Source organism: Mytilus trossulus, chromosome 2 (assembly GCF_036588685.1).
Source record: "Mytilus trossulus isolate FHL-02 chromosome 2, PNRI_Mtr1.1.1.hap1, whole genome shotgun sequence".
In the NCBI taxonomy this organism is placed as follows: domain Eukaryota; kingdom Metazoa; phylum Mollusca; class Bivalvia; order Mytilida; family Mytilidae; genus Mytilus; species Mytilus trossulus.
Genome location: NC_086374.1, coordinates 70,960,175 through 70,983,740, shown reverse-complemented (window position 1 = coordinate 70,983,740; position 23,566 = coordinate 70,960,175). Strand labels below are relative to the sequence as shown.

The 23,566-nt window shown below is 31.4% G+C and overlaps 1 protein-coding gene across 1 annotated transcript in view; it reads left to right on the top strand.

The window, feature by feature from the left end:
• The first annotated feature begins 12,668 nt into the window (after positions 1-12,668).
• Positions 12,669-23,566, top strand: part of LOC134707910 (mucin-4-like) — a 36,429-nt gene continuing 25,531 nt past the window's right edge. Inside the window, exon 1 of the mRNA XM_063568071.1 lies at positions 12,669-13,340. Within this exon, the coding sequence (XP_063424141.1) occupies positions 13,110-13,340 (231 nt within the window). The 5' untranslated portion in view covers positions 12,669-13,109. The remainder of the gene's footprint in view (positions 13,341-23,566) is intronic.

Genomic DNA, 23,566 nt, shown 5'->3' with positions numbered 1-23,566 from the left:
TTGAAGGTCTAGGTACTACCTTCCGATGAACTTTTTTTAGAAAAAGAACGAGACGTTCTTTTACATAACCCTGGTTCATCACCTTTCTGCTCAGACACTGGTGACGCTTTACAAAGTCTGAGTAGGAGCTGCAAGTTCTTGAATATCGAATAAGACTGTTGTAGATTACTGTGTATGTCAAACTCGAGGTATAAGTCTAAAAATGAGGCGGAGTAAGCCGTGTCTGTTGTTTCTTTTATTTCTAGTTCTGGGGGATATAAAAATGAAACCCAAGCGGATTGTTAATGGAGAGAACATCATCAATATATCTGAAAGTGAACTTAAATAATAATTGTGGCTTCTTTGAGATTCTTGTTTTTGGCAAGTGTCTGAAGGAACTCCGATTTAAGTGAAAATAAGAAGAGGTCGTCAAGGAGATGCGCACAGTTCGTTCCAATAGGAATTTCGACAATTTGTTATAGGGATTAAGACATATATCGATGACATAATAAATTCAAAAAGCAAACCGAAAGCTTTTTTGAAAGTCTTGTGCAGAATATTTATTATGGTACATTTTGTCATGTTGGGGGCCTTTTATACATGTAGCTTGCTATGTGGTATATGTTTTTTTAACTACAGTCCCCTTTCATGAATGTGACCGACCGAATTAGACTATTTACCGGATTTGTTATAACATGAGCAACACGACGAGCACCTGTGATCACCCTTAGTTTTGGTGGGGTTCGTGTTGCTTATTCTTAAGTTTTCTGTGTTGAGTGGTGTGCTATTGTTTGTCTGTTTGCCTTTTTTTCATTTTTAGTCATGGCTTTGTCAGTTTGTTTTCGATTTATGAGTTTGACTGTCCGTCTGGTATCCTTCGTCCCCCTTTACTCATTGTAGGAGTCCGGACGATGATCTAATTTAACGTCAACGTTATTTTGTCTCCATTAGATATTTGTCTTATTGGCAATATAACCATAATATTAACCATAATCATTATCATGTACCATTATCATATCATTATCATAATCATAATCATGTATCATTATCATAATCATAATCATAATCATGTATCATTATCATGTATCATGTATCATTATCATAATCATAATCATGTATTACATTACATATTATACTGTGTTTAGGTAAGGTAATGAAAACGTATCTTCAAGCTGACCATCGTCTTTACAGCCGGTCCTAAGCGATACAGAAAACAATATTTAATTGCGATTATCCTGGATTTACTTTCTTTTGTTACTGCATATCCAAATTCAATTAGTCCATCATCAGTTATGATGCAACGTAACACAAATTATTCAGAAATTTACCTGCAGGACTATTACAAGGAGTCATAGGGAGTTATTGATATATTTTGGCACTCTTCGCCTGTTTGCACTAGAAATACGTCAATTTTGGAGTAAGTATATACGGGGCGCCGAATGGGACTCTTGTGGTTTTGTACTCAAAATTAAATTTTGTACGGACAAAAGTGACTTTTGTTCAACAAAAATGAGTTCAGTTTAACAAAATTTGTATCATACTACAAATTTGAAATTTTGTCATACAAAATTATCTATCAGCGGACAAAAGTCACTTTTGTCATGACAAAATTCATTTTTGTTACACAGACTTGACTTTTGTTACCTTATTTGAAAATTGAGCGACAAAAGTCAATTTTGTATTTAAATTAGTTTAGTTAGGTTTCTGTGAACTAATTTGCATACAAAATCGACTTTTGTTACACAAAATTGACTTTTGTTACACAAAATTGACTTTTGTTACACAAAATTGACTTTTGTTACACAAAATTGACTTTTGTCTCAACAAAATTGACAAAATTGACTTTTGTCTCAACAAAATTGACAAAATTGACTTTTGTCTCAACAAAATTGACAAAATTGAATTTTGTCTCAACAAAATTGACAAAATTGAATTTTGTCTCAACAAAATTAACAAAATCGAATTTTGTCTCAACAAAATTAACAAAATTGAATTTTGTCTCAACAAAATTGATTTTTGTCTCACGAAAGTCAATTTTGTCTCATAAAAGTCAATTTTGTTGTTACAAAATTGAATTTTGTCATCACAAAAATGAATTTTGTCGTCACAAAATTGACTTTTGTCTCAACAAAATTGACAAAATTGACTTTTGTCTCAACAAAATTGACAAAATTGACTTTTGTCTCAACAAAATTGACAAAATTGACTTTTGTCTCAACAAAATTTACAAAATTGACTTTTGTCTCAACAAAATTAACAAAATTGACTTTTGTCTCAACAAAAATGACAAAATTGAATTTTGTCTCAACAAAAATGACAAAATTGACTTTTGTCTCAACAAAAATGACAAAATTGAATTTTGTCTCACAAAAGTCAATTTTGTCTCACAAAAGTCAATTTTGTCTCACAAAAGTCAATTTTGTCTCACAAAAGTTAATTTTGTTTCACAAAAGTCAATTTTGTCTCACAAAATTGAATCTTACCGTACACAATTGACTTTTGTGATTTAATTTCCATATCAGGTAACAAAAGTCAATTTTGTATGCAAATATGTTTATATTTGCATACCTTTAAGACAAAATTGACTTTTGTCATGACAAATATGAATTTTGTCTACAAAAATGAATTTTGTCATGACAAAAATGAATTTTATCTACACAAATGAATTTTGTCATCACAAAATTGAAGTTCTCACAAAACAAGTCTGTAGCACATAGTTTTGTAAGACAAAAATGATTTTGTTATGACAGAATTGAATTTTGTACAAAACCACAAGAGTCCCATTCGGCGCCCCGTAGTATAAGCATAGAAGTATTGGTATAAGCTTAAAAACTATGTGAAGTTCGGTCATACACATGTTGAAAATATATCACACAACTTTGTGTTTTGAGTCACCTTTGCAATCAATAGCGGTGTGAAACCTCCACACTAGGAAGGATGGTTTTTACAAAACTTCATAGTTGCAGTGGCACAGTGTTACAAGGAAGTGTAAAAGGTGTTTCTATCGGAAAGCTAAGTCCATATCTGCAGTTTGAGGCATGTCTTTTTTTTCTAAATGTATTCTATTTTTCTTTTGTTTTCTGTGTTGTGCTTATTGCTTTTGTTTTCTGTGTTGTGTTTATCGCTTTTGTTTTCTGTGTTGTGTTTATCGCTTTTGTTTTCTGTGTTGTGTTTATTGCTTTTGTTTTCTGTGTTGTGTTTATTGCTTTTGTTTTCTGTGTTGTGTTTATTGCTTTTGTTTTCTGTGTTGTGTTTATTGCTTTTGTTTTCTGTGTTGTGCTTATTGCTTTTGTTTTCTGTGTTGTGCTAATTGCTTTTGTTTTCTGTGTTGTGTTTATTGCTTTTGTTTTCTGTGTTGTGTTTATTGCTTTTGTTTTCTGTTTTGTGTTTATTGCTTTTGTTTTCTGAGTTGTGTCTGGTCTGTATCTTGTTTGGAAATAATATAATGCAAGCCATTATATTATGGACCAGCTCTTGTTCAGCTACTTTCATTACGTTAGAATACTATTTGGTCAGGTTAAAAGATTAGTTAATGTTCATATATCTATTATAAGGTTGGCTTTTTTTGTCAATCAATCAACATGGCTACCTTGACTAAAACTGGAGTAGACGGTTAAAAGGCAAATCAAATGTATTTTCAATATAATAACTTTATATCATAATATGCAGATTAGAACATCTGATGGGCACATAAATGCTCAAAATCTTACTACGATCTTTCTGGACACATTAAAAATGATCAGAAAACTTCAATAACAATTTTTACCCAAATTTTTGTATGACTTGCTTGTTTCCAAACTTGATTTTTAGATATCATTATAAGATCAACTCATTAAACTAATGCTACTTTATCTTGAACTCATCAACATTTTAGACAGGTTGATTGTATTAAAGTCTACTCTTATCAATTCATTTTAAGACATTAAATTGGACTATTCACTAAGCACTTGAGATGGTTATGTATCTTTCAAAAAATGTATTGGTTGACTGAAACCGGAGAAAACGCCTTTCGTTAAGTACCAAATAGTTCCGTTTTCTATTATTATTGCAGGGTATAGTTAATTGTTTGGTAAGTTGGAATGTTAATTTAAATGAACTTTAAGGACATTGACCCCTAATCAATTGATGTACGCATACATGTACATGCAAAGGACAAATACATATATAAAAAACGAAAACAAAAATAAAACAAAGAGGCAAAAGGATCACCTGCTTTACATATTATGCATTGACAATATCAAAAAAATATATAAACAGTCAGCAGATAATTAATAATTTTTGAACGATATAAATAGATTTTTTTCCCCAAACAAGGAAGCCATCAATAAAACTTGTTTGCATATCATTACAGACATTGTTTGAAACGTATCATTTCTTATGGTCTATTGGGTAAAACTTATAAAACAACCACCTTTGAACATAATACGAATGATAAATGATATGGGTGTAGTTAGAAATAGGATAACTTCACGTTTGTTCATGTTCAGTTAACTAAGCCTTTGGCATGCATGTTTTATAAGGAATGTAAAAATTAACATTTTCTCCAAATAATATTCTAATATAATGTTTGGATTAGTTTACATGTATTCTCCTATCACTGGTTATATATGATATATAATTGCATGCTAAAGAGTCTTATGAATATTCAAAGACATAAACATGTAAAACGTTATACATATTCTGATAATTATTTTCTACTTTTTTTAAAATATTTTCATTTTAAACTTGCGGAAATAAAAGAAAACACATTTATTGATTGTCTTTTTAATCATTAAAATATAAAATTTGATTATTTTGCATTTTTAGTAAATTTGTGTGATGCAGTTTAACTTGCTTGGTCTATGAAAGAATTTAAACGAATTCGAATTTAGAAAAAAATGAGAATATAAAATTAAGCTACATACAAAATACAAGAGTGCAAAAATAGAGATAAAACTGTTTGATTGTAAAATCGAAATAGTGACTGATGATAATGTATTGACATGTATATATATTTTCAATTGAAATAAAATATCTATTTATTGTTTTCAAATAATACTGTGGTTATGTTCTGCTCTTAACGAAAACTACATATCAAGGTCGATCACGGGTAGAGAATGGAATATAAGTGTAAGAACAAGGATACAAATTTCGTGACTATATGGCCACTTTTCAGTGTATTGAAAACAGTAGACACAGTTATAGGTTTGCTTGAAAAGGAAACAAAGTGTTTTTCTTTTAGCTTTTAGATCTTTATTCCATATCAAGAAAGACGAACTATTTTACATTTTACTGCTGCAAATCTATTATTCTTTTTATCAGTGCGAACTTGATTGAAGCAACTTATTTTACAACATTTATCTTTTAAGAATGAACTTTTTTTACTACGTAAACATATAGATAATCCCATTGTATATATGTCCGGTAACTAGCCTAACAATTTTAAACGCAACTAAGAATACATACAAGAAGATATATGTGTAACTACAAATGTGATCCTGTATATAGCGGTGGAGGATGGAATTATTCAAATTATAGTATAAATATATTCCTACTTGTATGGTGGTGGGTTTTGTTCTACATGCCTTAACGATGTGGTTGTCCTACAAAGGATGTGAAGATTTGGAAGAAGAAGAAGATATCTCGACAAGCATGTAAAAATCGAGCGACGGGAGACAAACTTTATATTGAAGATTGTCATTGTATTCTTTCCATTTTCCCGATTTAATAGCAACTTTTCAGTAGCACCTGTAAATACTAAATGCGAAACATATATATGCGTCTGATGTGATGGTAACATATCAAAATTATTCGGATCTCCCTATATTTCATTTATTTTTACCAGAAATTGAGGAACAAAGGTTTTATGTTTTATTTTATACACGTAGATGCTTTATGTAAAACGCATATTTAACAAATTCCTTTTCTCCTTAAATCGTTTTAACATTTGTTCCTATTAGCGTCTAAAGGGACTTGCCACGGGTAATATACAATTTTCATGAGAAACACTGTGAGGACGGTGCAAGAAGTTCAGCATGAACGCATAAAAGGATATTTTTATCTGTTCTTCATCAAAATCATTCTTATTAAGTACTTGTATATAGTTTTCAGTATCTATATCTGTTATATGGTAAACTCCTTGTAAGAACAATATTATTCTACAATATCAACAATGCATTATTTATAATTAGGTATCATCCACTTAAAAAAACAAGAAGAATCCAGGGATGCAATCTGCAAACGCACAAGTTCGAAGAAAGTATCTGGAGGAAGTAACAAAATTGTTAAAAAAAGTCACAACTGTAACTGTAAAATATCATTGATCATATGCCAATAAATAAAAACAACAGTTAAAATTAATAATGATTAAAATATATATATATATTAACCTATAGCTGTACAATGTAACCTATGGGAGTGCAACCCGAGTATAAATCTCAATAACCGAAAATTATACCATAGCTATCCATGGTATAATTTTCACAATTATACCATGGTTTTGTTGTATAAGGCATTCAAAAGAAAAAAAATGTCAAGACCTGGCCGCGGCCGCCTGGATTTGTTTATAGAAACAACAAAGTCAGTGTGGGGCCACTAAGCTCAACTGCCCGCTTTGCACCAGCTGAAATAAATGATTGCTTAGGGTGGGAATCGAACCCACATACACCAACTCTGTTGTCCTATATATTAAATGAACCAAGATTCGCTCCCAGAACAAACAAATAAAGTTTAAAAATATGTTGATTTTCGGTTATTAAATGGTAAACTTTCTATAGGCTCCACTGTACAGCTACATTTACATAAATCACATCTAACCGTTTGTTTGGCAAGGCGGGTTAGTTTTTAGGGGATGTAGGGGAAAGAAAACACGCCCCTTTTAAAGAACTTTAAATATGGTAAACAAATAACCTATTTAATAGCATTTTCAAATGTTGGCTTGCTTTACCCCCACCCCACTTTAAAAGTGTTTGATCCACACCCGGTTTATTAAACACTGCTGACATCTAGACTTTTAATGAAGCTACTCTATGTTTGACCGTTAAAATTGGATAGCGTTTGTTTCTAACGAGGAATAAATATAAATATGTTAGATATACTGTTCCCAGCTCTAAATGAGCCATTTTTTTTTTTTAATTATATCGTCGCATGTCAATGAATTTAATCGTGAACATTTTGAAATTCCGTTTAATCAATGTACGCCACCGGCGAGGGGGGATAGGACCTTTATCGGGGCTCCGGGATCGGGTGTTTTTAAGCTCGGGATTTCGGGATTGACCCTTTCGGGAACCGGGAATTCTTTTTTTCGAATTTCGAGACCTCGGGATTTCGTGTTTTTAAGCCCGGGATTGCGGAATCAGGATCCCTCCTACTCTCCCTCATGGGGTTCTGGTTTCAAGTTAAACGTGAAATAATTCAATCAAACTCTCAAACAGATTCTTGTGAAATTAATTTCCTCAAAATCATTAATTAATATAAAATTTTTTCGACATTTCGAACATTTGAAAACAAATAATAAAAATAAAAAACCTACCCTTTGCAGTTCAATTGTACGTAAGTTTGGGATTGCAGCAATCGGCTTCCGAAATATCAGAAATCTGTACTAGAAGTTTCTTGTGTCCTTATCCAGAACTTCTAAAACACCAATAAAAAGATGCATCCATCGCTGTCGAAAAATCTTTTCAAACTGATTACCCGCTGTTTCTAAAGCCCGTGCTTTTTTTAAAAGGTAGGCGGAGCCTTAAGTGTAAGGTCCGAAAAGGGTTATTTTACAGATTCTTATTAAAATAATTTCGAAGTTAACAAACAAAAATATATGAAATACACAATTTTTAACAGCGAAAGATGCAATAGGTTAAAACAGATATTTCATATTTTTTGGAAAGTTTTGTGTTGTTTCGTAAATTATACCATAGTTTTTGTTGAAACCCCTCGGCAACCTCACTCGACTTCGTCTCGTGAGGTTATTGCCGGGGGTTTCAACAAAAGCTATGGTATAATTTACGAAACACCACAAAACTGTCCAAAAGATATGAAATATCTATAACAAACTCTCAAACAGATTCTTGTGAAATTAATTTCCTCAAAATCATTAATTTATATAAAAAAATTTCGACATTTCGAACATTTGAAAACAAATAATAAAAATAAAAAACCTACCCTTTGCAGTTCAATTGTACGTAAGTTTGGGATTGCAGCAATCGGCTTCCGAAATATCAGAAATCTGTACTAGAAGTTTCTTGTGTCCTTATCCAGAACTTCTAAAACACCAATAAAAAGATGCATCCATCGCTGTCGAAAAATCTTTTCAAACTGATTACCCGCTGTTTCTGAAGCCCGTGCTTTTTTTAAAAGGTAGGCGGAGCCTTAAGTGTAAGGTCCGAAAAGGGTTATTTTACAGATTCTTATTAAAATAATTTCGAAGTAAACAAACAAAAATATATGAAATACACAATTTTTAACAGCGAAAGATGCAATAGGTTAAAACAGATATTTCATATTTTTTGGAAAGTTTTGTGTTGTTTCGTAAATTATACCATAGTTTTTGTTGAAACCCCTCGGCAACCTCACTCGACTTCGTCTCGTGAGGTTATTGCCGGGGGTTTCAACAAAAGCTATGGTATAATTTACGAAACACCACAAAACTGTCCAAAAGATATGAAATATCTATAACTTAAAGAATAATTGTCCAGCTTAAAAAAATAATAATAATTATAATCAGTTTTTATAAAAATGGAAAATATGATGACATTACGGCATTAAAGTTTTACACCATTTATAAAATAAATATAATAACCTTGTTCAATCACTGAGTTATTTTCAAACTGGCACCGTCATTTTAATTTGTTCCTGGCCAAAAATTATAGAAGCCACTAAATAAATCCTCGTGCATATTATACTTTTCCTCAATGTTCTATATGATTTCAGTCTCAGGCTTTAGTTATATCTTTTAATGAAATTGATGCACGGTGTTTGTCTTTTGTAAATTAATGTAAAAGAACTACTAGGACTCAAATACTTAGTATGATGGAGAAATCAAAAGGCATGTTGCGAACATTCTTTAAATATACCTGTCTGCCTTATGTTTTCCTCCTTTTGAATCAAATTCATGCAGGGTATACAAGTGTTAATAGACTGTTAATTTGTTTTCCTGATAGTAAACTTTACTTTTCGGAGACGTTATACATTGTATGTGTACCGCATAAATAAATTATTCCAAGAAACTAGGGTCTCTACTATATGTTTAGTTTCTTGTTTTTCACCTAAATGTTCTATTTGTGTCCATATCGGCTATGTTGGTTATACGGAGCCATCGCACACATTTTTAAAGTAGATTTCTAATGACAATTTTGGCAGTGTTGGTTATATACAATTGGTTGAGTAGTTTCATAGAAGAGTATTATAATGTTACCTGACGACAATGATCGACAACAATTGATGGATGTTACGCAATGAGATTCTGAATATATAAAAATACGGGTATTTAGTATGATTGCTAATAAGACAGCAATATACTAGAGCTCACATGAAGTGGCATTGAGCAAAAGATAGGCCACCGTACGGCCTAATCCTTCGTCGATGAGAAAACAACAACATTGTATGGTCGGCTAAAACAGAGGCCTCAACACGAAAATAAACTCATCATAGATACCAGGACTAAATGTTGTATATACGCCAGACGCGCGTTTCGTCTACAAAAGACTCATCAGTGACGCTCGAATCCAAAAAAGTTAAAAAGAAGACATTGATACATTTCACACGATAAAACTAACAGCTATATAAATACATGAGTTTGGACAGGCACACAAGAAATGTGACTGGTTAAAACATATTTGGAAGTGTTCAAACCCCTTTTATTCACATAAAGGACAGTGTTACAAAAGCCCAAAATAAAAAAAAAACAAAAACAAAAACCTGTAAAAATTAATTGCAATTGACTGAACTCGAAAGATCGGTACGAGTTACAAAACAACTTATAAAGGAAAACCAATAGACACAGCATCAAAATAAGAAATCGTTCTAACTGAAAGTTGGTTCAAATATCAAAATAAAAAATGTGGTATAATTGAGACAACTCTCAACAAGTGACCAAAAGAGACACAGAAATTAAAAATTATCAGTCACCTTACGGCCTTCAACAATAAGTAAATATCGCATAGTCAGCTTTAAAATGCCCCAATGTGACAAATGCATGTTAAACGATTAAAACGAGAAAAAATAACGACCTGGTTTATGTACAAAATAATGAACGAAAAACAAACAAGATATACAACAATAAACGACAACCATGCATTGAATTACAGACTCCTGATTTGGGACAGGCACATACAGAAAGTAGCGGAGTTACACATATTAGCAGACGCCCAACCCTCCATAACATGAAACAGTTGTGTAGCAGTAGTATAATATACAACATATGAGCAGACCATGAAAATCAGTTGAAAAGGGCTTTACTCAATAACTCAATAAAAAAAAAACACTCGGCAGGCTACATATGTACTTATATAAATCCCAACAATAAAAAGATCAGAGTATACAGATTTGAGAGTACTTGCAACTACAACTACTATTATAAATTCATACTAGATATATCATGACTGTTTTCCCAGACTAAAGCATCAACAAAGGATTTAGTGTAAAGAAGTCTGAGAAACGCATGGCCTGGTGCAATATCAAAAATATAAGTAAGCAACAGATATATCGTTATTAGTAAAGTCTATATAAACTACATGTATAGGTACACATTTGAATAACACCATAGATGTAATGGTTATAACAACATCAATAATACATATATTACATAAACAAACATGAAATATATATGTGACAGAATAACAGAAGGTGCTGCAGTAATACATTAACAGTATTTAAACATTTCGATATTACTACCAAATATAAATACCTAAATTACACAGCTCTTTTACAGTGATTGTACTCCTTAGTTTAATTAATTTGTACATCGATGTTTTTTCTAAGTATATGGCTTAACACAAATTATTCTAAAACTTTGAAAAAATTGACATGTTAGGATGAAATGAAACTCACCCTCTCTATCATTTTTACAAAGAAGTACATAGTCTATCATTTCCTGTTATACCATAAAATCTTCCATTTTCTATAGTTAAGTTGTTTCTACTTGATGTTATTTTTGATATACATATTTGTAAACATTAGGATTTTTTTTGGTGTAAATAAAATTGCAGACAAAATATAGTTTATATAGACAGCTTATTTATATAAGTTCACACGACCCTTTAGGTCAGGTTGTCAACGAATATCTGATCCGCCTTACAAAAGTTAAGTTGTAAATTGTTATTAGCAATGCAATATATTTATGAATTTTAGAACACATATCTTATACCAGCTTTCCTGTTAGGAACACAAATTGTAATATAAGTTTTCCAGAAAAATAATTATGTTTGGAACTTATATTATGGAGGAACTTTTATTTCATAACAGCGTAATTATATTACATTGGAATAAAACAGTTTAAAAGCTGGTATAAAATATATGTGTTCCAAAAGTCACAGATATTATGAAAACTAATGAACGATGGAACTATAATAAGTTATTTGCAATACAAAGCAAAATGCTTTAAATAAATCTCCCGACAGCAATAAACCTACAGTGAAAACATTAACCTGTATGTCTCAGCTGAAATCTCTTTGGCATTATAATAGGGTTAATGATCCGTCAACGTAACCGCGGAAAGTTAAAACAATCACAAGTAGTTTGTCCATGCCTGCAAGCCTTTGACTGTTTTTCCAGGTCTACAAGCCTTTAAGTCAAAAGCTTGCAGACTTTGAAAAACTACATGAGTCCTATCCAGAGGCTATTTTTAACTTCCTTACTAGAGACTCCTCGGTGTGTTGTCTTAAAAACAAAATGAAACTTAAATCACAATTAATTAAACTATAAGAAATAAATGTTCGCATTAAATAGACCATTGTTTTCTAGAAATTTTGGACTTGGCTATTGGCAGCTTAGATCTACCATGGATCTATAGAACACAATATATGATCATGTAAAGATGGTATTATATAATTGTAGAATCATGTTACACAAATTCACTGAGCATTGTCTGAAATAAATACGGGTCTGTGTAAGCCAGTGGTGTAAGCTTCTCGGAAGAATGTTGTACTACCATGATTACGACAATTGAATATTTCAAAAATGTATAACAGTGTATAAGGTAAAAAAGGCTTCGGATTGAGTTTTGGTATTTTATATAGTTATATATTAAGATCAATCAACTTTCCAGTTTCCCTTTTGACAAATCAATACAAACAGGAAGATGTTTCTTGGTGTGTAATTACTTATATATCCATAAGTTACGTTATGTTTTGATAAGATGTACAATTGTACATAAATATTGTATATACAAATAAATATAATAAATCTTTGCAGTGGTACTTTGTCAAACGTAGTGGTTTAAATATTTGCCAAACAAACAGGTCAACCTACACATGAATGTAAATTCGTCGATCTATTTTAATATCCCATGTAAACATTAGTGTATTTAACATCTATTTATTGTTTTACAACAATACACAGTAAATACTTTAACATGTCATTCATTTATTTCTGTGTAACAATTGACCCATGAAGTTATCGTCTTTGATATATTACGGTGTATGTCTTTGATTCAACAAATATTGTTTATGCCTGTGGGAAATTGTTTGTGACGTCATCAATATGTTATCGATCATGATGTCTGATAGGTGCAAACTCACAGTGCAATTAAACATCGAAATAAAGCAAATACACCAATTCCAGACTTTTAATCACCTCCCGCCATGTTTGTTTAACGCGTCAAGCGAAAATGAAGTACTTAGAAACATCTGTCAGTTGTATAAAATGTAACCACACCCAGCCTTTTACATGAACAGATGACCTATATTTACACGTTAACTACACAATCATATGGTTATAAGTTAGGCCATGATATAGGATGTTATGCATTGAGAAAATTAAAACGGAAGATGAATAGTTGTGCGTGTGTTTATTATTGGGAATTACAATGTATTAAAGTATGGATTATTTAATAATTTCAAACGTGGAATTTTTGTGAAATCATTTTCCTGACGAAATGAATGGTAAAACGAAATCGTCAGGATGTAAGATTTCAAGATCAATGCCGTTTTTAAAATATAATGTGTTCAAATGTGTTAAGAACTAATTGGTTCAGTGCTAAGTTCTTATTCTCATTAATCACTATAGTAAACTGTGCGGTTTTGTGTAGTGGAATCTCACTTTCCGAACTTTACCCCTTCAACTCAACTTATGGAGACCAACTAACACCAACAATTGACGACGGTGGTTCCGATAAAGTTAAATTAAAAAGAACATTCAAATTCTTTGGAAGAAATTACACCAATCTTTACGTAAGTATACGTATGTGTTTTTGAAGTGGTTGGCACCCACGGTTTTAGTATATTGCATTATGAGATACACGTGTCAACACGCACTGCACGTGGTGTATGATGCAAAATGCAGCATTATACATGAGCAATCTCTTTAGATTGCATATATATATTGTTGTTCATGATATCCAACATTGATCCACCTTTCCTTTGAAGTTTATCATCATGTTCAACCATCCTTTGTTTCATGGACAAGGAGGAAGCACTTACTGAATATATAAACAAACACGAAACATGAGTCACACGAAATGAACATTTTACGTTATAAAAATGATGGTTCAATACATCAAAATTCCACTTATTCAAGCACAATATTTGTGTTAATAAAATCTCTTGTTATTAAATTTTCGCACACAGTAGAACTTTTATTTAGGCATGCAAGAGCATGCAAGGCACAATTTTCCCACTGAAGTATATGACGACTATGTATCTTTATACCATTAATTGTGTATGGCCTTTGCCCTGCTTTGGTCCTTCTTCTGCTTTATCTGCTCTTAATTTTCTCTCGAATACCAACTGGTCCAAATTGACCATTGATCAGACAAGAGTAGCCGAACAATGATTCTAAAATTATTATGAAAACGGAGAAAGCTTACAAATGAACTAAAAGGTTTCTATCAAGAGTCTTATTAAAAACAGACTATGCACGATTTTGAAGATTATTTTATAAATGTAACACCCTAAATGCATTCCAGAAAAAGTACATTGTTATTCATGTACTCATGTGTTCAAACGGCTTTGTTTCACTTTGTTTTAAATAAAACCTTAAAACATGAAAACCCGAATGAAAACATTCATGAAACTTATCGAACTATAAATATGGAAGAATTCTTTAATTAAGTAGTAGAGGCATTAAAAACAAAATAAAGTCACTTCGACCCAAATGTCTGTTATTGTAAAAAGTCATGGATTTTAGTCAGATTCGTATCGGACCATAGAAAATTGTGATAAAATGATCGCCCGAACTTCTTTTTAACTACCATATACATGTTCTTTTAAGTACAATTAATACTTAAGCTGTTAAACTTTTACTTTATCATGTTTATGTATAAGAAAGGAATTGTGAAAAGAATTGTGATGTATATTTCTGGCATTGAAATGTCTGCAGTGTATAGTTATTATCATTATTATACATTCCACTAGTCAATAACAATCAAAGTCTGACGTAGGTGTATTAATAATTGCCTACACCTACTAATTTATTTCCTGTCTCAAAAATTAATCCATCATGAGTTATTAATAAGATATTAAAAACATTTAAGTGTTTATCATCAAATCGATTTTTGTATGCTCGAAACTATATATGCATTTATTAAAACGAGTCTAAATTGAAAACTACGTTCAAACCTATGATTGCAATGCATTTATTAAAACTATATACATAAAAATAATGTCTAAAATGTCTATACATACATTGCCATTGGAATTAAGAAAGTTCAAAACGTGAAAGAGCAAATCCCAAAATTGAACCAAGAATGAATTGAAAAAAAAAACGATTGCAGATCAGTTCATCTTAGATTTAAAGATTTTTAAAACGAATTTTATATCATTTTAATCCTATGATCTTTTGCTGTAATCAAGCATCGAGTAACACAGGCATGACAGACGACTGAATCATTCGTTAACTTTCATAACCTAAATGTGATTTTGGGCACTCCATGTAATAATTTCATTGTTTTTCACCAAAATGAAAAGAAAGTTCCGCCATATGTCGAATATCAAATGTTTTTAATACTATTGACGAGTCATATAATACATGACTAGCTACAGAAGTAAAGATACATGTATTTTAATATAAAGAGTCTCGTAAGTGGTGCTATGAAACGCAAGATTGGAAATCCGAAAGTATGGAATATTTGTAATGCAATTGATACTTTTAAATGATATCTTGTCAAATATTGTTGAGTAAGATAACGAAGTTATGTTTTACCTCCTAGAATGTGTTTGAATGTTTAAATAACTATTTCATGTATTTCATGTATTTTGAAATTGAAATATTTCAAAATTATTTTTTTTTAAATTCGAAAATATTGATTTAGTTACTTTATCCTGGTAAACGTGAAAATCACATTGTCATGTTTGTATTGTTTAGTAAAAAAATGTGTCAATTTTTTTTAATAAGATAAACTTCATAAACTTGTTGAAGACAACATGCTTTACCAGTTCATGCAGTTTGTACGCTAGTGTTCGTCTTTACAAAAGACTCGACAGTGAAGAACGAAAAGTAAGAATTTGAAGATCATGCATTTTAAAACCTATATGTCCGAAAGGTTTTTCCAAATACAGCTAAGGCAGTATGTTCCTAGAATAGAAAATCATTATTATTTCATAATGTAATATTCTAAGCTTTGTAAATAGTTGATTTATAAGTACATGAAGTATGACCATATCTATGATAATACATATATAAAAAGAAGAAGTGGTATGATTGCCAATGAGACAACTATCCACAAAAGACCAAACTGATACAAACATTAACAACTATAGGTCACCGTACGGCCTTCAACAATGAGCAAAGCCCATACCGCATAGTCAGTTATAAAAGGCCCCGATAAGACCAATGTAAAACAATTCAAACGAGAAAACTAACGACCTCATTTATGTAAAAAAATGAACGAAATACAAATATGTAACACATAAACAAACGACAACAACTGAATTACAGGCTCCTGACTTGGGACAGGCACATACATAAATAATGTGGCGTGGTTAAACATGTTAGCGTGATCCCAACTCTCCCCTAACCTGGGACAGTAGTATAACAGAACAACATTACAACGAACTATAAAAATCAGTTGAAAAAGGCTTAACTCATCAGATAGACAAAAAGTACAAGTGGACGTGGCCGGGTACTTATACATCCCGACACAAAAAGACACAATGAACAGATCTGAGAGAACTCGCAGTTATCTGACAGCTAGTTCAAAGCCGCTAACAACTAATAAAAAAATCACATGCCTCTTTGACTAAACAATCAATCCGTACACATCCAACATACAATGGATTTAGTTGAAAAGACGTCATAAACAGCCAGAGAAAAACATGACCTGTCTGACTACTGTAAAGCTTTCGTCAAGACATATATCAAAGCAGTCTCTGGAACACTTGTCTTTGTTTTCGTATGTATGGTCATAGAAAGCTTGTCATACTTGACATAAGACACAATCAAAGCCTTTCCCCCCCACAACAACATACAAGACCTAGATGTCAGTTGCTGGAACCAAACACGAGTTTGATATTCAATTATGACTGCTGAATGACTATTTAATGATACTTAAAGAAGCTGGTAAAAGTTGCAATATTATCTTTATTAGAAACCTCTGTCAAAAACACTATCAATTCCCTGCCCGTGGAAATCTCATGAATGCACAATACTGAAACAAATAAAGTTTTAACATATTATTACAAGCAAAACAACGACGAAAGGATATGACACGAGTTTTTTTTTTTAACGTTTGCACCATTCATGCCATTATTTACACTATATTATACCATCATATTTTATGGATACCCTATAGCTAGTTACATTCATCGTCTTTAACCATATAAATAAAATAAGTTCAAATTGATGAAAGACTCCCTCGTAATTGTTTTTAAATTTATCATTTTGTTCTAAGCCATTACCTATAATATCATGGTGTGAGTTATAGATATCCTATCAGGCTAACTCTCAGGGGTGCATCTTTATTGTATGCTTAAAGATAAAGAAAAGAAAAAAACATTAAAATTCCGATAAATAATAATAACTATAGTCCAGTGCATGCAGGCGGCCAGGGAGTCCGGATTCTTAATTTTGGATTGGTTAAGGCATGGTCCAGTACGCCTTTTGTTTATAGTTTGTGTACATGTTGGATTGCTTGTTGTTTGCTTAAACATCCTGTGGCAAATACATGTTGGAAGCATTAAAATAAGAAAGAATTAAACACATCTAATGTTGGCTTTTTAAATGCTTCGTTTTAAGTCACATGTAAGTGCATTTAGATAAGACTGTAAACTGACAATTAAATAATTATAGTGTATCTCAAATCAATTATGCACAAACCGTTAAGTACGCTGCATGATACAAATTTCAACACGTGCATTTTAAAATACGCAAATGCAGGAAAAGTCGATTAAAATTACTCTTGCGCGTAATTTTTTTTACATTGAATTAAAAGATTAGATCTTCATGTTTTGTTACGTGTTTACAATGCATCAAAATATGCAATGAAATTTTATAAGGTGTATTAATGAATAATGTAGCATATAATAAAAACATCATTCAAAGCTTTTCGTCTGTAAATGTACTCTTTTACCTTCAAACAAATTTAGTCATAACATATGTACTTTATGCAATTTATAAAGGGGTCATTAACTCATAGGATTCACGCTGTATTGTACACATAGATGAAAACATCGTTATGTTTATTTTTTTTATATTGCAATAATAACAGAACACCAACACAGACAAAACTACGAAATTTCTATCGACGTCATTCAATATTAAATATCTCTGTGCCAACACCGAAGATGTTTAGAAAGAATCTTAGTAATTGTATTTTCTTATTACCGTTTATTGACGTCAGGCTGCAGGTTCTGCTCCTGAACATAGTTAATAGGAAAATAATGTTACTGCGGATACGCCCAGAATTAATAGTTACTTATCCGTGGAGAACGATACAAATGTTTAAATGGTTTAATATGGTCGACCTCAATAACATTTATATGAATATGAATATTATGCGAAAAACAAAAAAACAACAAAAATGATTTTTCCAAACAGTAATAAACACACTCATAGAGTTTTATTAAGCATTCAAAGCATGATCAAGATGATGTAAAACTATTTCTAAAAAAAATCAAAAGTTTTAAGAAAAATGAATCTTCATGACTACATTTACGTCCATAGAAACTAGTCATAATCATCAATCAATAAAAAGGGATATAAATAAATACAAACACAGAGTGCAAACAATCTCTAAACAGCATCACATGTAATCTAACTAACAAAGTTATTTTTAATAATTGAAAAAAGGATTAAGAATAAATTTATAAGGGAGGGAGAACCAAATTAATAATGCGCAATAGTGCCACAATAATTATGATAATGCTAAGCTGACTGTGATTACAGTTACCAAGAAACAAGTCCAGTCCCTACGAGTTCCAATTCACTAATAAATGTTATTTGTACCGACTTGAAAAATAAGTAAAAGTGCATTTCAATTGAAAGTAAAGTCTGAAAATTTGAAATAGTATACAACATGCAGAGTGGAAGCGTATTTGATTGATTGATTGTTGGTTGCTTAACGTTCAGTAGCAAATAGGCATTTTTGAGACGATTAGCATGCATGTAAATGGTTCAAATCATGTCTTCAATAACATATAGGAAATTATTTTAAATAAATGACGTTACCTATCCTCATGACAATAACCAGAATGCTCTGATGGACCGTATACTCCGTACTAGGCGTACACAATTTGTGCTCAAACAAAAAGAAGTATTTTGATTGGTTGATTTCAAAGTCTGAGAACGATACTACATTGTAGCTCTGTAAATTTGTATGACCGTTACATTGTTACAATTCTCTAAGAAACCACAAAGACTTTAGAATTAATCCGACGTTGGTATATATAAACGTGGAAGTATTATATCAATATAATACTTCTATTGTATAAATAAAATCGAATCAATCATGGCTACATGTATAAAATCGTCTTGAAAAAAGGACTGTAACTGCCGAATCAGGGTTTCCATTTAAGGCTGCATCTAGTTAAAGACGTGCATCTAGTGAAAGAATTTCCAATAGTTTAAAATTTGTCATTTTGGGGTCTTTAATAGCCACCCGGCTATGCAGTATATAATTTGCTTATTGTTGAAGGCCCAACTATGACCTACAGTTGTTAACTTCTGCTACTGGGGGAGATTTGTTTCATCAGCCATCATAACGCATCTTTTTTATTAGTGCATTTTAACATTTATTAGTATCAATCTGTCTAATTTTTCCAAACGAGCAACCACTTTTCTTAAGACGTTTTTGTAGCTGTTCACCTGAAATTGACCATCAGATACTATACACATATTTTGTAATTTACCCTGAAGCCGGACATGACAACCGCACTTCTTGACATAGGTGTAACTTCTTAATGCGACAGGAAGTCGGAAAAGGGTGTCATATCTTCGAATCAGTCAGACGGAAAACTTATCATGCATGTTGTACAAATAAAGTGTTAGAGTTATGGGTGGAGTGTGAAAATTAATAAAAATTATAAGTTTAACATTGTTTTATAATCGTTTTTCTTTGAAAGATACTCCAGCTGGCAATTTTTACAAGATCGTTATCACATGTTTTACTAACAGAATGGATAATTGTATTCTTTCAAATTTCTTGAAAAGAGGGTGAAAATGTTTGATGTCGTTTAAATTAGAAAAAAATGTGATTTTTTAAAATAAATGATCTAATTTTGTTCCTGCAAGGTCGCTGTATTTTTTCTTTATCAAAGTTAAAACTTAACTATGCCCCCTTCAACACATGCATCTAGACTAAAGATGAATAGTTTGTGCATAATTTACTCCATGAATTTATGCAGCAATCAAGAAGAGAAAATATTTCAAAATGGACTACAAGTCTTATAAAAACTACCCAAAACGACAATGGTTTGTCGAGTTTTGGATGTATAAATACATAGCCACAACGAGCTTATAAATTAGGACTACATGTATTAATACTTTAAATTGTCCATAGAAGAAATAAGAAATAAATGCATTCCAGATTTACAACTAACGTTAATATTTAGAACTCTTTGAATATTTAACAAAGAAGTCTAAACTTGGTACAAGATAATCTTGATAGCTTCTAAATGGTTATAATTAGAAGGCATTAGAGTTAATATTATATTTTCATTTGAACACATCACAAAGAACTGTTTATATATCATAAAACATAATTTGAAGGAATGAAAAGGATGAACATTGTAAATTGAGCCTATTATTTAAGCATGATTTAAACAGGACCATATCCTTACCCGTCTTTGAACTCCATGTCGTCCAGGTTAAGGATTAACAGATTGACGTAGGATTTGCTCAAAGAAAGAACCAAAGCTGTACATGTATATACCAAGACCAAAGAACGAGATTTTAAACAGAACGAGACTTCAAGGAACATCGCAGAAAGCATATCAATTAAACAAAAAATTAAAACCTTGAAAAGCTATGACGAAATTAGGAATGCAACATTCTTAGTATGTTTCGTGGCAAAGTTTTTTTTTTTCAACGTATCATATAGATTTATTTCTTTAGTGACATATGCGGGGTTACCTTTGATTGCTGATTTTATTGATAGACAGCAGGTCCCCTGTAATAAGGAAATCAGTTCAATTTTAGTTTTCAATAAGAAGTGGCCTGTCTATTAAAAACTAAATTCACGAAAATATATAAATGTCTAAACACTTTTGTAAAACAGATACTATATATTATATATAAGTATAAATCGATTACATACATTGATATATGTCTGATTATACACCCTGCCATTAAACATCAAAGATCAATACATAAAATATTCGTTTTGAAATTCTCCAATGTTGTTTTCTCATTATTAATTTATCAGATATTAAGTTGTTTCAACTGATAATGTTGGGCGTTGTCATGTTTGATACACCTGCTAAGCCGTGCATTAAATACAAATCGATTTCGGGATGAATCCGACAAGCATTTCGTATTGATTAAAATGATTATGGTTTAGGTATATCCAATGATCATGTCATTGTAATATTTCAGAGATTTATTAAAAAATTTCACTCGAGCCATGTAATTTCCGCAGCTTAAAGGATTGTTTAGAATGCTTGTATAATATGATAATTAATCAAAACAGACAATAAATGTTTGAAGACGAACATGCTCCTGATCTGCCTCAAGGTCAACACAAAACGTCTGCACTAAGACATTTCGCGGGAAATCTACTTAGACATTTCGCGGGAAATCCAGGAAAATGAAAGCTGTTATATCATTTGCAAAAAAAATATTTGTCAAATATTTGAGAATTGCAGTTTTCATTAACCAAGATGGCTCATGCGTATGATATTTTTTTGTTTGATTCAAAGCAAGATAAAAATAGATTGTTTATACTGTAATAATCAGAATGAATTCCTTAGTAAACGAAGACACCTGTTCTGCCGTGCTGTGTTCTTACCTTCTATTTTTGATATGGATATTATGCAACAGAACGCACAACAAAGTAAAAGATCTTATTTATAAATTAGGAATAAAAATCCTGTTCAAAAATGCATCCGTGGTATTATCTTGTTTTAGTTTTAATAAAAATAGGTTTTGAGAAATTTGACTTGCATTTCAACACTAGAGTACAATAATTAAATATGTTTTCGCCAAAAGATAGGGCAAGGGGAAATCCTACACAACGACTCTACTATACAGAATAAAACAGAATTCGCAAAAATTAAAAAAAATCTTCCACGTGGGCTGTTAAAAAAGTAACACGTTAAATTGTAGGAATCCTTTGGTTAGTAATTTGGTTGTGATGTCCTCAAAGTAACTAATAACAGATATGATATTAAGCAAATCCTGATACACTATTTCATAGCACCATCCATGCCATGTCAAACCAAAAACATGTTCTTCTCAACATTATTTTCCTTATATAAAAATAAGGTTCATTTGGAAATTCTGTTTTGCTTTAATACCTAGTAGAATAAAATGTGCAACAAACAAGCAATATGTTAAAATTTAAGTTTTTGCTCTAGGAATTTACATGTACATTCGTTGCTTATTTTGTTTTCCCTCCCTTAATGCCTGAATGCCCCGCATTATTATTATTTTTGATACATGTAAAACATAATTTTGCATGCTTAAGTTCTAATCCGTTACCTGCAGACATAAAATGCAGAAAAATTATAATATCTCTTACATCATGCAAAACTAGATCGAATTAGATAAACTCTAATTAGTTTCTGTCTGTCATTCCGATTATTTTATCAGAAAATAGATCGCGCAATGACTTCCTGTCGCACACGTTTTGTTTAAATTAATGCGACTAATTTGCTGCAAGCAAATGTAATGATTTCTTTGACATGTTAAAGTGACGGGTCAAATGCTACTGTTGTAATATCTATTTGTGTATTGGGCGTTACTGCATCCATAACTTAAAGCAAGTTTATTAATTACCGTATTAGGCGGTTAGTGAACTATAACATTGAGGTAGTAATATTTTCTATTTTGGCTGAAAAGTAATTCAGATGTTAAGTAATAATGGGTTTAAATGTTGATAAATGAAAGATTTTTAGGTAAATGGTATAAAAAGCAACGTTTATTGCAGATTAATGGGTATTATTATGGTGATGTTGATAGTCATTTCCGAGGTTGAAACTACTCACATTTCCTTGCAGAATGTTATACGAATCTAATGATAAAGCATTAAAAAAACTAAAATCTTTCAAATGGTATTCAAATGTGACGAGCCATTGCATTCTTAACACCATGTATTACATCATCGATTCATGTCTTTTAAATATACGTACGGCAGTTCAAAACAATAACGTTAAATTACATTTTTTATATAGTAGTAGCAAGGATACATGTAATATATATACATTGAAGCTGTAATGAGAAGTCTGAAGAAGAATGTTTTTTTTTACTTTTAGTTGTTTGACTTTATAAGATCGAGAATCTTATAAAGACATTTTCAAGGGCTTCAGTCATTTCTAAGCCTCGCAGTTAAACAGTGTTTTATCATTCTTTAAGATTCTTACAGTATTATGTGTTCTTTAAGATTCTTACAGTATTATGTGTTCTTTAAGATTCTTACAGTATTATGTGTTCTTTAAGATTGAATTTCTTACAGTATTATTATGTGTTCTTTAAGATTGAATTTCTGACAGTATTATGTGTTCTTTAAGATTCTTACAGCATTATGTGTTCATTTAGATTCTACAGTATAATGACAATTTTTTTTATGAAATGGTCAAATTTTAAACGCCTAAAGACAACAGCCCGACTCCGTGATTCGGATAGGATTTTGCGATTTCTTAGAAGTTCTCCAGACAACAGACAATGTTAAAGATGATCTTTCTTGACTAGTTCAAAAGTTGTTCTTGGAATAAGGCCCTTTATAGCCTGTTGTTCTGGGTGAGGCCAAGGCTCCGTGTTGAAGGCCGTACATTGACCTATTATAATGGTTTAAAGATACAGCAACCCT